Source organism: Eublepharis macularius, chromosome 6, assembly GCF_028583425.1.
Source record: "Eublepharis macularius isolate TG4126 chromosome 6, MPM_Emac_v1.0, whole genome shotgun sequence".
Taxonomy (NCBI): domain Eukaryota; kingdom Metazoa; phylum Chordata; class Lepidosauria; order Squamata; family Eublepharidae; genus Eublepharis; species Eublepharis macularius.
The window spans coordinates 5,318,309-5,331,817 of NC_072795.1; the positions used below are offsets into that span (position 1 = coordinate 5,318,309).

General features: G+C 46.7%; 2 protein-coding genes across 5 annotated transcripts in view; one reads left to right on the forward strand and one right to left on the reverse strand.

Annotated features, from left to right (window-relative positions):
• Positions 1 to 13,509, forward strand: part of RPL35A (ribosomal protein L35a) — a 290,620-nt gene that overhangs the window by 37,764 nt on the left and 239,347 nt on the right. The window lies entirely within an intron of this gene.
• The window catches only part of RUBCN (rubicon autophagy regulator), an 87,152-nt gene that overhangs the window by 4,405 nt on the left and 69,238 nt on the right, over positions 1 to 13,509 (reverse strand). For all 4 annotated transcript variants that reach the window (XM_054982064.1, XM_054982063.1, XM_054982062.1 and 1 more), the window contains 5 exons: positions 8,234 to 8,379; positions 7,135 to 7,199; positions 4,783 to 5,021; positions 2,835 to 2,896; positions 2,079 to 2,232 (listed from right to left, as the gene is read on the reverse strand). In XM_054982064.1, the coding sequence (XP_054838039.1) occupies positions 2,079 to 2,232; positions 2,835 to 2,896; positions 4,783 to 5,021; positions 7,135 to 7,199; positions 8,234 to 8,379 (666 nt within the window). The remainder of the gene's footprint in view (positions 1 to 2,078; positions 2,233 to 2,834; positions 2,897 to 4,782; positions 5,022 to 7,134; positions 7,200 to 8,233; positions 8,380 to 13,509) is intronic.

Below are 13,509 nucleotides of genomic sequence, written 5' to 3' on the forward strand. Positions count from 1 at the left end.
CTGGGCCAAACTAGCTTCTTTGGGGTAGTACCACCCAGTCTAGAAGGGAACGACTGCCTGCTCCCTGAGTGTCCATATATTCGACCAACAGCACTGAAGCCTTGTCTGGATGGAGCTTCAGTTTACCAGCCCTCCTCCGGCCCACAACTGCCTCCAGTTCACCACATCCCCTGTCCCATCAGATAATGAAGAGAGCCCAAGGAACAGGCTTTGTTACGGTTGCTGGTACTAATCACTGCCGGCACCAGAGTCTCTGGCGCCTGCAGCAACCTCCCCCCACATGCGCGCAGCATGCGCGCCCCACGGACTGCGCGATGACGTCATTGCGCAGCGCAAGCCGGGGCATTCGCTGGCGGATGGCTGGGGTGGCGGGCGGAGGCTGCTCCGCACTCCACACGCCGCCCTGGCAGCGGCTCGTGGCTGCTGCGCCCGGCTGGGGGCATGTGGCGGCGGCGGCGGCAGCGGCATGGGGCTGACTGGCTGCAGCAGCTGCGGGCCAGCCACACCAGCTCCGCGGCACGCACCTCCGCCCCCGACACCCCCTCCGGTGCCTCTCCAGGGCCCTTGTGCCTGAGGCCACCGCCTACCTGGCCTCTATGGGCACGCCGGCCCTGGTGCTAATGCCTCTTTAAGGAGCCTTCCCCCTTCCACTTTCCTGGACTCTTCTCCAGCCAGATGCAGTCGGCCATGAGGGGCAAGGACTGAAGAATGATGGGGCAGGCCTCAAACTACCATCTCACCCTGTCAACTTATCCACACCCTGAGGCAGCAGCCACTCAAACGACTCAAAGCAAAGGCAATTAAGTCAACACTTCGACGACATCACGGGATTGGTCTACAAGGTAGGGGTGTCTAAATTGTAGAAGATGGAAGCAACATCTCTGCAAGACATTTAACAACAAATCACTTCCAGCATTGGGGGCAGGATGCAACGGACCATACTTGACGCAGCATTGTTGCTGGAGGAACAGGTTAATTCAGCAGTAAAAATTGCTAAGAATAAGCACTGTTTTGTGGCACGTATGCACATTGCTGAAAGTGTGTCCATAAGTCTGCCAACATTAAATAGCCCACTCCTACAGCCCGTAATTCTAAACTTCACATTCCATAACAATGTCTTTCTTGCTGGTAGACAGAATGTTTATGAACATTCCGTGCCATCACAGCAGCTCAGCTAATGGTAGGAAGCTCACATCCAGCCAGCCAGTCTTAAGCATTCACTATCAGCACAAAACTGTAACGGGGGCCATGCATAAGCTGAACACAACAACCAAAGAGATATTAGATTAGTAATGGGGCGGGGAGTCAAATGTTCAAAACATTTGTACAATAAAACCAACTTATTTTATTTAGTTCTGGTAATATGGCAAAATGCGCAGTTTTTTTTATTTAGCAGTTTATTTTATTTAGTTCTGGTAATATGGCAAAATGCGCAGTTTTTTTTATTTAGCAGTTTATTTTATTTAGTTCTGGTAATGTGGCAAACTGCACCATAGTTGTGATTATGGATACACGGGCCATGATCTAAGTAACTGAAAACCATTTCCATCAGTCTAAGGGCGTTTATGACTTGTTTTCCTGAATGGCAGCTCCCACCAGCTACGTGCCAAGCTGTTTTTTAAATTTAAGGGAGCTTCTATGATATCTTTCTTCTCATGAAGTTCCAGGTTCAATTTTCAGCTCTCTTTGTTCAAAAGCCCTCTGGTGTCAGGGTTCTGAAAGTCACTAAGCATTCTTGCCACTCCCAGCTTTCTCTGAGGAAAAGCTAGAATCCCGATTCAGAGGGAGTTCAACCGAGTTTGAATCGGCAATGCAGGCATACTCCTATGATAACCAAACATTACACAAAGTTGCCTCGTGAAAGCTACAGCTCACTGGCTGATTTTTCGTAAAGGACCCGCAGCTTGAGCTAGCCCAAGACCTCCAACTGCCCAGAAAGCTCGAGACGATTCAATGACGACCCGCCTTTCTGAAGCCCGGAGATCCCTGTATGCTTTGTTCTGCATTGAAATACACCCTTGAGGAGGAAACAGGTAACATCGACAAAAGAACTGAATAAGAGGGGAAAGATTACCTACCACGCATTTCTCAACGTGCAGGGCACCTGCCTTGAAGAGCTCCGTCAAGCGGGGAGCAAGCTCCCCCTTCTTGGTGGCATTCAAGTCATTTAAGGAATAGAGGTGGAGGTCCTCCGTCAAATGACCCGGCACGCTGTCAAAGGAATCCAGAAGCCTGCAGGAAAGGACCAAACTAGAAATCAGCACCACCGGGGGGGGGGGGGGACATTCCCTGTTCATCCCCTGCAAACAAAGTCTGCAGCTGGTATAAACTGATGCAAGCAAAAGATACTTGCATGCTATGTGGAGCAACACCCTCTAACCATAATCTTTCTGCCATCTTCATTTCTCCTAGAGTGAATATTTTTCATTTGGAAAAGAGCAAGAGTCCACTAGCACCTATAAGACTACCAAAATTAGTGGTAGGGTATGAGCTTTCGTGAGCCACAGCTCACTTCTTCAGATACATGGGAGATGCATGGGGGGCGAGCTGTGGCTCACGAAAGTTCATACCCTACCACTAATTTTGGTAGTGGTAGTATATGAGCTTTTCCACTGCTACCGACAGACTAAAATGGCTACCCATCTTGATCTATTTTTCATTTGTCTTGCGTCATTTGCAAAGTGCTTTGTTCCAGGTTTCTATTCCTCCCGTTTTACAGATTATAACCCGAGTGCGCATTACTTGCCCAAGGCAGCGCAACAAGGGCCACTCCTTGCCCTCACATGCTCGACTGCCAGCCCTGAAGGTCCTCTGGGCAGCTCTACAGTACTTACGTTTTGGCCAGGCGGCAGGTCTTGAACATGTTCTTCATGTGGTAAAGCTGGATCCTCAATAGCTGGAAAAGATCAAGGAAGCAAGATCTGGGTGTCGAGGATACAGAATTTGGAGGTTTCCTCTGGGCAGATATGTAATTGTGTATGTAAGTGCCATGAAAGGTACAGATGAGGAAACAAACATAGATGAAGAAAGATGCGCAGATATATCAAGGGGTCTGATATGCAGGGTGGAGGAGTGGTTTATCCAGGTGCCATCCACAGACCTGATTCAGGCCATAATTGCCACTCTCTGAAATAAGCCCCGTTCACACAACCATTGCCTAATGAATGTGAGGGTTCATATCATGTATCAGCACCTCCACTGCATGGAATGGAGCCCTAAAGGTAAAGGTAGTCCCCTGTGCAAGCACCGAGTCATTACTGACCCATGGGGTCACAACTTTTCTTGGCAGACTTTTGTTACAGGGTGGTTTGCCATTGCCTTCCCCAGTCAGCTATGCTTTACCCCCAGGAAACTGGGTACTCATTTTACCGACCTCGGAAGGATGGAAGGCTGAGTCAACCTTGAGCCGGCTACCTGAACCCGGCTTCCGCCAGGATCGAACTCAGGTCGTGAGCAGAGCTTGGGCTGCTGTACTGCAGCTTACCACTCTGCGCCATGGGGCTCCCTGGGATAGAACCCTAAGTTGACAGCCACAAGCTTTTAAGGATGGTTCAGGTAACAAAACAGAGAGCTGATACAATCTTCCTAAATCTAGATTATCTACAAAGGCAGAATGCCAGGTTTATGCCCTTCTGATGGATATAGATTTGAAGAAAGGGATTTTATATACTACTTCTGTGCCTTTCAATATTACATGCCTTGCACTTTTTCTATGCTCAGGAGCCAATGTAGTATTTGTAATGCAACCTGTAAGAATATGACACTTGAAACACTTGAAACAAGAAGAACAGAGAAGAATGTATGCTGACTAAAAAATATACTGCTTGTAGAGATGCACTTATAGAAATATTACACATATGATATATTATTCTATAGGATTCCAATAGGAATCAGTACCAGAGAGCCTTTTGTAGAAACTGATTTATGCAGCAAGCTGGGTCGGCCACCTGTGGCATTATCTCCCTCAAGGCTGCAAAACTAGGAGAAAGGGCAGAAATGGGGGAAACATTCCTTTCTGCCCATGGACTTCAGTTATCTGAAGGCCCCAAGGCTGCCAAGATGAGCCTTCACGGCGCCGTTGAAGGTAACATTAGCAAAAGGGAGGTGGGCAGGAGGGGTCCTTCCAAGGGGAACCAGCACAAGGACAAGATAAGGAGCTGCAAATCTTGGAATTCCCCCAATTAAGTAGCTGACCTAAACTTGCTCTTCCAATCAAATTAACCCTAGACACCTGCGTCAAAGACTGCAAGCCAATAAGATAACAAATATTAGAATATTGTGATATTATTACAATTAACCTGAGGGTATAAATTGCTTTGCACTTCTATTGTAGCTTTGATGAGCTTTGGACACAAGGAGAACACCTACTCCTGTGAAAAAAGGGGCTCCTCCATTGTTTAAATTAAACACTCATATATTGCTTCATTCTACAGGACTCGGTGGTGTGTGTGTCTCTTATTGTGATTGGCGAGAGGGACACCTAAGGCACAAGTTTGTGCATAACATCAGCATACTCAACCTTACAGTGTTTGCCCTACTTGACTGTTGCCCTACCACCACCACTACTGCTGCCAGGGCATGTCCGCACTACAAACTGGCTTAGTAGCTGTTCCTTCTCCTGTGGAAATCCTAAATCCTGTATTTCTAACTCGGAAATCTCAGCAACTTTCCCAGGCTACAGCTCCCAGGATCCTTTGAGGGCGGGGGAGAGCCAAGACAATCCAAGCCGCGTACAACAGATTGAAATAGTAGCATGGAAGCCCCGGGCTCAGCCTTACTTACTCGGACTTGGTTGAGTGGCTTGACCTTACGATAGAGGGCGGCGTTGATGTCCTGCACATTGAAGAGGGGATCGCTCCAGATCTTGCTCAGCAGGTCCTTGGAGAAATTACTGATGTAGTACTTGCTGAAGTCCCACTTGCGCAGAATGCGGCTCGGAATGACCATCTGGGCATTCTCATGGCAGCACTGGCAGAAGTATTTGCCCAGGTATTCACAGTAGCGCATGCGCTTGATGTAATCTGCAAGCCCGCAAAGGCGGGGGATGGGGGAGAGAGTTTTTAGCCTTTTTCTGGGGAGTCAGGAATTGGTCTATCCGATCATGTCAAGAATGAGCAAAAAGGTATTGACCAGGAAGGCTATGCTAGGCTGCCCTAATTCTTTACAGCATTCTATACATATACACAGTACGGAGAACTGCCCTCCACCCAAGAATTCACTGCTATGTTTCAGTCACTGCGACTGCACTCCATCCAGTCTGGTGTAGTGGTTATGAGCACGGGACTCTAATCTGGAGAGCCGGGTTTGATTCCCCACTCCTCCACCTGAAGCCAGCTGGGTGGCCTTGGGCTAGTCACAGCTCTCTCAGAGCTCTCTCAGCCCCACCCACCTCACAGGGTGTTTGTTGTGGAGATAATAATGGCATACTTTGTAAACCGCTCTGAGTGGGCATTAAGTTGTCCTGAAGGGCAGTATATAAATCGAATGTTATTATTATTATTACTATTATCTGCATACTCAGAGGTTCCAGGAAGGAAGGAACTCAAGAATGAGCCCAAGCTGATAGCTCTAGCCCAAATAAAACAGTGGTTTACTGTCTCAAACCTGAATGTCACACCCAAAGTGACAGAGGCCACTAAATGCCAAATAGCTAGAAAGCAAAATGTTCCACTTGCAGCAGGAAGGGCTGAATGACTGGGAAGTGGGGGGTACAGACTCTCCCCCAAGGGGAGATGATACATTCTCTGGATACAGAGAAGAAGCCCTTCTATCTAGAGCAGCTCTTTGGAGAGGCATAAGGCCCCAGGGACTCCATCTTGTCCACATGGTAAGTGACAACCATGAGAACTAAGGTAATGCTGAATTTGAAATGCTGCAACTTTTAAGAAATACTAGCCTATCCTATTTAAACATCATTTAGGGTACGCGCAGAGTGCAGGGAACGAGAACTGCATGTTTGCACCTCTCCTGTGTACCCTTGCTCAGCCTGAAAGCTTGAACAGAGAGGCATATTGTTTTTATTACATTTTCTTAATATCTGGAAAGCACCATGACTTAATACCTGGAAAGCACCCTGACTGTTCCGTCTTGCTATCTGAAGTGCACAAATGGGGAAGGCAGTGGGTAACCGGACCGTCCCTGAAGTGCAATAGCTCGAAATCACAAAGTTGAGATGGAGCATCCCCACATCAGCATGTAGGAGCAAAATGGGAGGCAACTACGGCAATGCAGGTACCGAGTGCTAGATGTGTGACTCCATTAAGCAGGAGATACTCTCAGAGTCACTGGAGGCAGTGGTGGTTGTCCAGTTTCATTTGCCACTCTTGGGGAATGAGGGGAGGGGCATTGTCGCCAATTGGAGATCTGGGTCAGCCGCAGGGTTTTCCGACCTCCCAGGGACCAACCCAAAGGAACAAGGAAGGCTTGTGAGTCTGTTCTTTCACAAAAGGAAGCTGCATTTCATCCCTGCCTGTGAAGATGTGAATTGTACCATATTGGTTAAGTGGCTGGGTTGTGAATAGAGATGGGCACGAACTGGAAAAAACCCGAACCATGCGGTTTGTGGTCCGTCAATTTTCATGAACCACGAACTTTCACAAACCCACCCCTGGTTTGCGAACCGGTTCGTTTGGTTTGTGAAAATGTCACATCTGCGTCAGAAAAACCATCACTTCCGGTTCAGCAGAAGTTCACGTCCGGGCCAGCAGAAGGTCTGCAGGAAGTCCATCCCCTGTTGCCTAGGAAACTGATTGGCACCAGGCTGTCTGCAGTCACGAACCAAAAAACGAACCAAATAAACCAGCCTAAAGTTCGTAGCGGTTCGTCAGAAATGGGATCTGATGAACCGTGGTTTGCAAACCACGAACCAGCCTGGTTCGTATTTCAGTTCGTGCCCATCTCTAGTTGTGAATCAACACTGCTGATTCGAATCCTGCTACTGCCTGAGCTCAGTAGGTGGGCTTGGTTCAGCCACTCCTCTCAGCTCCAGCTCTCCAGCTGCATTGGGGGGATGATAATAACACCTTGTTCACCACTCCAAGTGGGGCACTAATCTGTCTAGAAGCACAGTATATAAGGAAAGTTGTTATAATTAAAATAAGGGCACAAGTAAAGATAAAAGTCTCCAGAACTCACCAGGGTCTGTCCTGATTCCACAGCCTGCGCAGCGGTAGTTCTGCTTGGCCACAGCCACTTTCCTCCTATCCAGAGACAAAATAGTGATGATAAAACAAAACACAGGCCCACTGCCAGTCACCTCCAACCACTTCTTATGGATGGCATACTAAAGACACTTGTATGAGGATTTTAGGGCCAAATGACACAATATGATTTTTAACGGGACCCAAGTTGCTTTCCCCGCAGCCACACAGCAGCTGCACAAAACAGTTTTTTAAGAGTCAGCGGGGCCTCAATTTGGCATTGGACCACAGCATGGGTGGGAGAGGCAGAGTAGCTCCCTGCCTTTCCCTCTTCACGGTTTCCCAAGCCAAATCAGACCCCTCCCCCCCACAGGCTTTACAAAAGCCATTCCCCACAGCTACTGTGGAGCTGCAGGTAAAACGATTGACTTGCTAAAAATCAAACGGATTCATGTGACGTTGTAATCCACCTGGAGTCTCAGTGAGGAAGGAAGACTATAGATAACATAAAATAAGAAATTTATGATACATGGATCCAAAACTGCTTTATTCTAGGACTGCTCTGCAGTAACAGTAACTTGGATCACGGCAAAAAGTCTCCCATGCAGCTGAGGGAAATTAGATTTCCTGAAAGTCAATGAAGTAGCCAATCAAATGGGCTCAGGTACAGAACGAGACACTTGAGGTCTACGAGGACCAATGGGCAGAACACAGGGCTGCACTAAGAACCACTCCCGTAATGGGAATTGAACAGGGAATTCTGGGTTTCTGAGACTAGATCCAATGTTGAGTGTTATTTTGGCAGTTAACAAAAGAGAGCAAATTCTTTCATGTGACACCCCCCTCTCGTCCTTATTTTAGCCTTGTACGTATTTTTAAAAGTTTCTAGGCCACCTTTCTTCCTAAGAGACCAAAGGTGGCATATCATGGAGCAGCCTTCCATTCTGGCATGCTTTTAAAGCAGCATTTAGCCATTTAAATAGGTGAAAAATGCATTTTGCTGTTGTTGAGACACATGGTAGGATAACCAGGCAAAGACAGGGCAGGCACGCGCGCACACAGAGCTGCAGGCTCAAAACTGCCTGTCTCCTTACGTTGGTGCTGAATGGATGTTGAAGATGATCTGCGGTCGTGGGGGGGCCCATTCCAGATTCCCACGGACCCGGATTCGGAGTTTGTAAATATCCGCGTGTTCTCCATCATCAGGGGAGATGGGCACAGAATCTGGGATTGGCAACAGCTGCAAGAGGACAGAAAGAGCCAGTGCCATCACACACACCCACACACAGCACAAAAGTGTACCATTTGCCCAGCGATTGGGGCTCAACGTGGGATCGATATTCCCATCCCCCGTGAGAACCAAAGTACTTGGTGAGCCTTCTCTCAATTCCAGACCCCAAAAGAAAAGGAACAGTGGGAACAATAATTCCTGTCTTCAGATGGATGGATAAATATTTATCCATACTAATAAATATACTCTATATAGAATTAACACATTGACAACTTCAGTTGCAATTGAAACACTGCTGTTTTCCCTGCTTTGCTTCCCTGCCAAAAAGTCAAGTAGTAGTTCTTCCACATTCCCTTACGTAGGTGCAAAGGAACATAGAGCAGGATGTGTTTGTTCAAACATTTCTCATCCGTCAATCCTAGGGGAAAAGAAACAGATTCACTCTTACCCTCAATCATGCACACCCCTGGACAGCAACTAATTTCACAAGTTGAGTACGTGAAGAAGGGAATAGAGGGTGGCAGGCCAGACTTCTTCCCCGTACCCTATGAATGGGACTGCCAGCACACCCCTTTGCTGCTCTCACCAGCCTCTTCACATACTTCTCTTGCCTCTAGCTTAGCAAATGAAAGGCCAATATATGCAGCTAGGTTCAGCCATGAGGCCTCCAGCTGCAGATCACTAATCTATCTTGTATCTTGAAAGGATCCACAGGCAAGCGGTGGTCTTCTTCTAAAATGTCACAGCGGTACTGTTGGATCTGACTAAGGGCTCCTAACAGTGTTCAGTGAGACGCCTCGAGGGCCTCTTTGCCCCAGCATGAGATATTTTGCCAACATGTTTAGTTACAGTCCAAACTGCATTGTTTATTGGAGGTGTTTGCTTTCTGATTGAACTGCATTTCATATTTTGTAATCCACCTTGAGACTTGGTGAGAAAGGCGGGATGATGATGATAATAAAAATAACTGCAGTCAACAGCATTATCCACCATGAATTTACATAAACTTTAAACAAGTTCCAGTTACTGCCATCATAATTTAAAACTCAATTACATTGGCTCAATGGGAAACACTAGAATTAGAAAAGTGTATCTAACGGCTCTTCCACATCCAGTGGTAAAATGCCAGTAGCCACTAGAGATGGGCACAAACCGAAATACAAACCAAAGTTCAGCATGAACCAAGCCGGTTCGTGATTCAGGAACTGGCGGTTCATCAGAGCACATTTCTGACGAACCGCCACAAACTTTTAGGCTGGTTCGTTTTTTGGTTCGTCACTGCAGACAGCCTGGTGCCAGTCGATCAGTTTCCTAGGCAACGGGGGTTGGGCTTTCTGCAGACCTTCTGCTGACTCTGAATTGACCTTCTGCTGATCCGGAAATTATGATTTGATTACCTGGAAGTGATGTTTTCATGAACCAAACAAACCGGTTTGCAAACTGGGGCAGGTTTGTGAAAGTTCGTGGTTCATGAAAAGCGACAAACCACGAACCTCGTGGTTTATTTTCCCCCCCAGTTCGTGCCCATCTCTAGTACCCACCTTATTCAGGCACAAAGCAACTGAATCAAGTAGATTACTCCATCTCCACTGGGGGTTTGGTTTTGTTCTCTGCAACTGTCACACAAGCAGAGATCTGCCTCCTCCCTCTTAAACATTTTCTGGCTTTGTGTTCCCATAGGGCAAAAATATAACCCTGCCAGATGGCATCTGTTTCTTCCTGATTGTTGAAAAACCAACTTCCCTTTGGCACAAACTAAGCAATCTTTCAAAACAATGGGTGCCAATGTGGAAGGTGGAAAATATGAGCATCTTCGGGGAAGCCCAAGAGCAGAATTGCCAGTCACACAACTGAAGCATATCTGCAAAGCTGATCCAGGACTGATCTGCTAGGGGGCCAGGAGAGAAACAGCAGGCAGAAGCTCGTGTTACACATCAGCCATGTTATATGCACTCAAGCTGGTGCTATTAGTCACTTTCAACTATACTAAAATGCATAGGCTGTGGATGAGCCTTCTATATGTAGCATGTTATAAACATGGCTGTTCTGTGTTCTGCACCCACCCGCCCCAAAAAACTGGTACTTTCCAGGACCTCCTACCCTCCTACAGGGTGTTGAACACGTGTAGATTCTGCACTAACAAATCAAATTTGAAAATCTGAAGGAGATGTGATGTGAACATGCTTGTATTGTATTGTATTGTAATGCACTATACATACATCTCCCATCTAAGTTAACTAGGAGGCTCCAATTGGTGCAAAATGCTGCAGCTCGACTGTTATCAGGAGCAAGCCAGAGCATGAACATCACCCCATTCTGCAGTCACTCCATTGGCTACCTATCAGTTACCATGCTCAGTTCAAGGTACTGATTATCCCATACAAAGCTCTTCACAGCCTTGGTCCAGTAAACCTACGGGACCGTCTCCTTCCCTATGTTCTTCCACAGCAGCTTCACTCATCTAAACAGGGTCTCCTGCAGGGGCGACCCTGCACATGGGCAAAATCAAAAGCAGCCCGTACATAGGCTTTCTCTGTGGTGGCCCCTATCCTGTGGAATGGCCTCCTTGAGGAGGTCAGGAGACCCCCCCCCATTCTCCTAGCTTTCTGCAAACAATGAAAAACTGAATTATTCAAAAAGGCTTTTGTTTTGTAGAGAGGGGCTCTCAGATACTTCACAATGAATTAGGGACCATAGACTTCACCAATAAGTTGCCTTATGTACTACCTGTTGTTTTAAATATGTGCTCCTATGAGCTACCTGCGCTTTGTGCTGTCTAATATCAGCCCTAGAATTGCTTATGTTCTGTTTCAGCATTTCTTCAACTCTGTATTGGATACTTGGTAATGCTACGTCTTTGTAAACTTGCATTTATTTACCCTGTGGCATTGTTTATGGAAATGTCCTTGATATTGACGGTACTACTCTCACACTGTGAAATCTGCCTTGAGTCTCAGTGAGAAAGGCAGACTATCAATGACATAAATAAATGTGCTTACTCTGCATCACCCACTCCTTATCTACCAGCCTGAGGGCAAGCCAAGGCCTATGCATAACTTTCCAAGGCTACCAGAATCATCAATGTCCTAACAGTTTAGTAGTTGAAATTTCCTCCTTGGACAACAGAGAACCAGACACGTACCCATCTTCCTTCAGAAATGTTTACTCTAGTTGGAGGATGGGGTGGGGAGAAAGCAAAGATTGAACCTAAGCATTAGAACACTACCCTACATACTAGACTACGTACTAGACCAGAACCTTGCCTGGGTCCCAGACATGTCCAACTTAAAACTCCAAGGCCAAGATGGCCACAATTTACATAAAATCTGTGCTTCGGAGGTGGGTCCAGCTTATGTCACCGGACTGTGGGAAGTCTCCTCTCATTGGATCATTCCAAAGCAAGACCTTCTCTCTACACAACTAGGAGCTGATTGGTCTTCCAAGAACCCACAGCTTTCTTCCTTGGGTTTCAACCTTGGATCTCTAATCATAGCCTGTTGCCTTCTCCTCATAATTTATAATCCTGTCCTTGACATGAATCCTGCTGGATAAGAAAGAGATGCCTCGGCAAGATTTTCTTTAGAATTTGCATATTTGGAACCTATTTCTATGTCCCCCTACCTCTGTATCTTAAGAACAGTATTTGGATCAAATGGACTTTTGCAAGTCTCAAAAACGTGTTTGTTCCCCATGAACCAGGCTGCTGGAGTACAGTACTGGATGGGGGAGTGGAGCAGAGAGGCAACCTGCTAAGCTCTCCGAACGGCTTTCCTAGAAAATTCCTCAAACAGGGAAAACAGAGTGTATTAAGGTGCTGTCAGTGTCTTTGGATATAAAAATGGATAGCAAATATGGCAGTTTTGGTTGCTGAGCTTCTCCCTTACGTTGGTATTATACACAAAAAGCTCTGTGTTCAGTCTTGACCGCTGATGAAGACAAGTTGTTGAAACATGTTGGGTTTTTCTTATTTGTCACCACTGTAGGCAGGGCTCATTTCGAGGGGGAACGTGCTGGAACGTAGTTCCAGCAGTTCCCCAAAGAGGACACATGTCAGGTGGCCCCGCCCACCTGACTCTTGGCCATTTTGGGCTTGTTTCATCCTGAATTGGGGCTGAAACGGCCCACATTGGACCTCTTACGGGTGGTGGATCACTCTCCTGCTCAGCAGCAGCCCGATCCTGACAATTTTGGGCCTCTTTTCAGCCATTTTCAGCCCCTTTTTGCCATTTTGGGCCCAATTTCAGTCCTGAATGGCCAAGATTGGGTCCAAAACAGCCAGGATAGGTGATGTCAGGGGGTGCGGCATGTGCAAATCAGTTGCGCTAATGACACATTTCTGGTGATATCAAGGGGTGTGGCATATGCTAATGAGATATGCTAATGAGTTGTGCTAATGAGTTCCTCCAGCACTTTTTCTACGAAATGACCCCTGACTGTAGGTGTATTTCAGGTATTGTAGTATATAGGTAAAGGTAAAGGTGGTCCCCTGTGCAAGCACCGAGTCATTACTGACCCACGGGGGGACGTCACATCACAACGTTTTCTTGGCAGACTTTTTTGTTATGGGATGGTTTGCCATTGCCTCCCTAGTCATCTACACTTTACCCCCAGGAAACTGGGTACTCATTTTACCGGCCTCAGAAGGATGGAAGGCTGAGTCAACCTTGAGCCCGCTACCTGAACACGGCTTCCGCCAGGATCGAACTCAGGTCGTGAGCAGATCTTGGGCTGCAGTACTGCCGCTTACCACTCTGTTTTCTTTTTTGGTTGAAGTTCTTTACTTTTTGGCTTTTATACACATATATTCTAGGGTTTTTTAAAAATTGAGTATGGAGATATATACATACAAACATGTATTTGCTTTTCTGTAACTTTTTAATTTTAGATTTTTGCTTTTGTTGCAGTTATTTCCTTTCTTAGTTTAGTTTTTTTCCCCGCAAAACAAACATACCAAAAAAGGAGAGATTCTCCTACAGCATTCTGTGCTTAGATGCTGTGTTTCACGCTAGTACTGTGAGTGTAGGCATATGAAACACCCCTTTTCCAACTACACTCCTACCTTTCCTTCTGTCACTGACCGGCTGCATAATACCATGTCAAAATTCCACAAACACACTTCAATAAAGGTGAGGAGCAGGT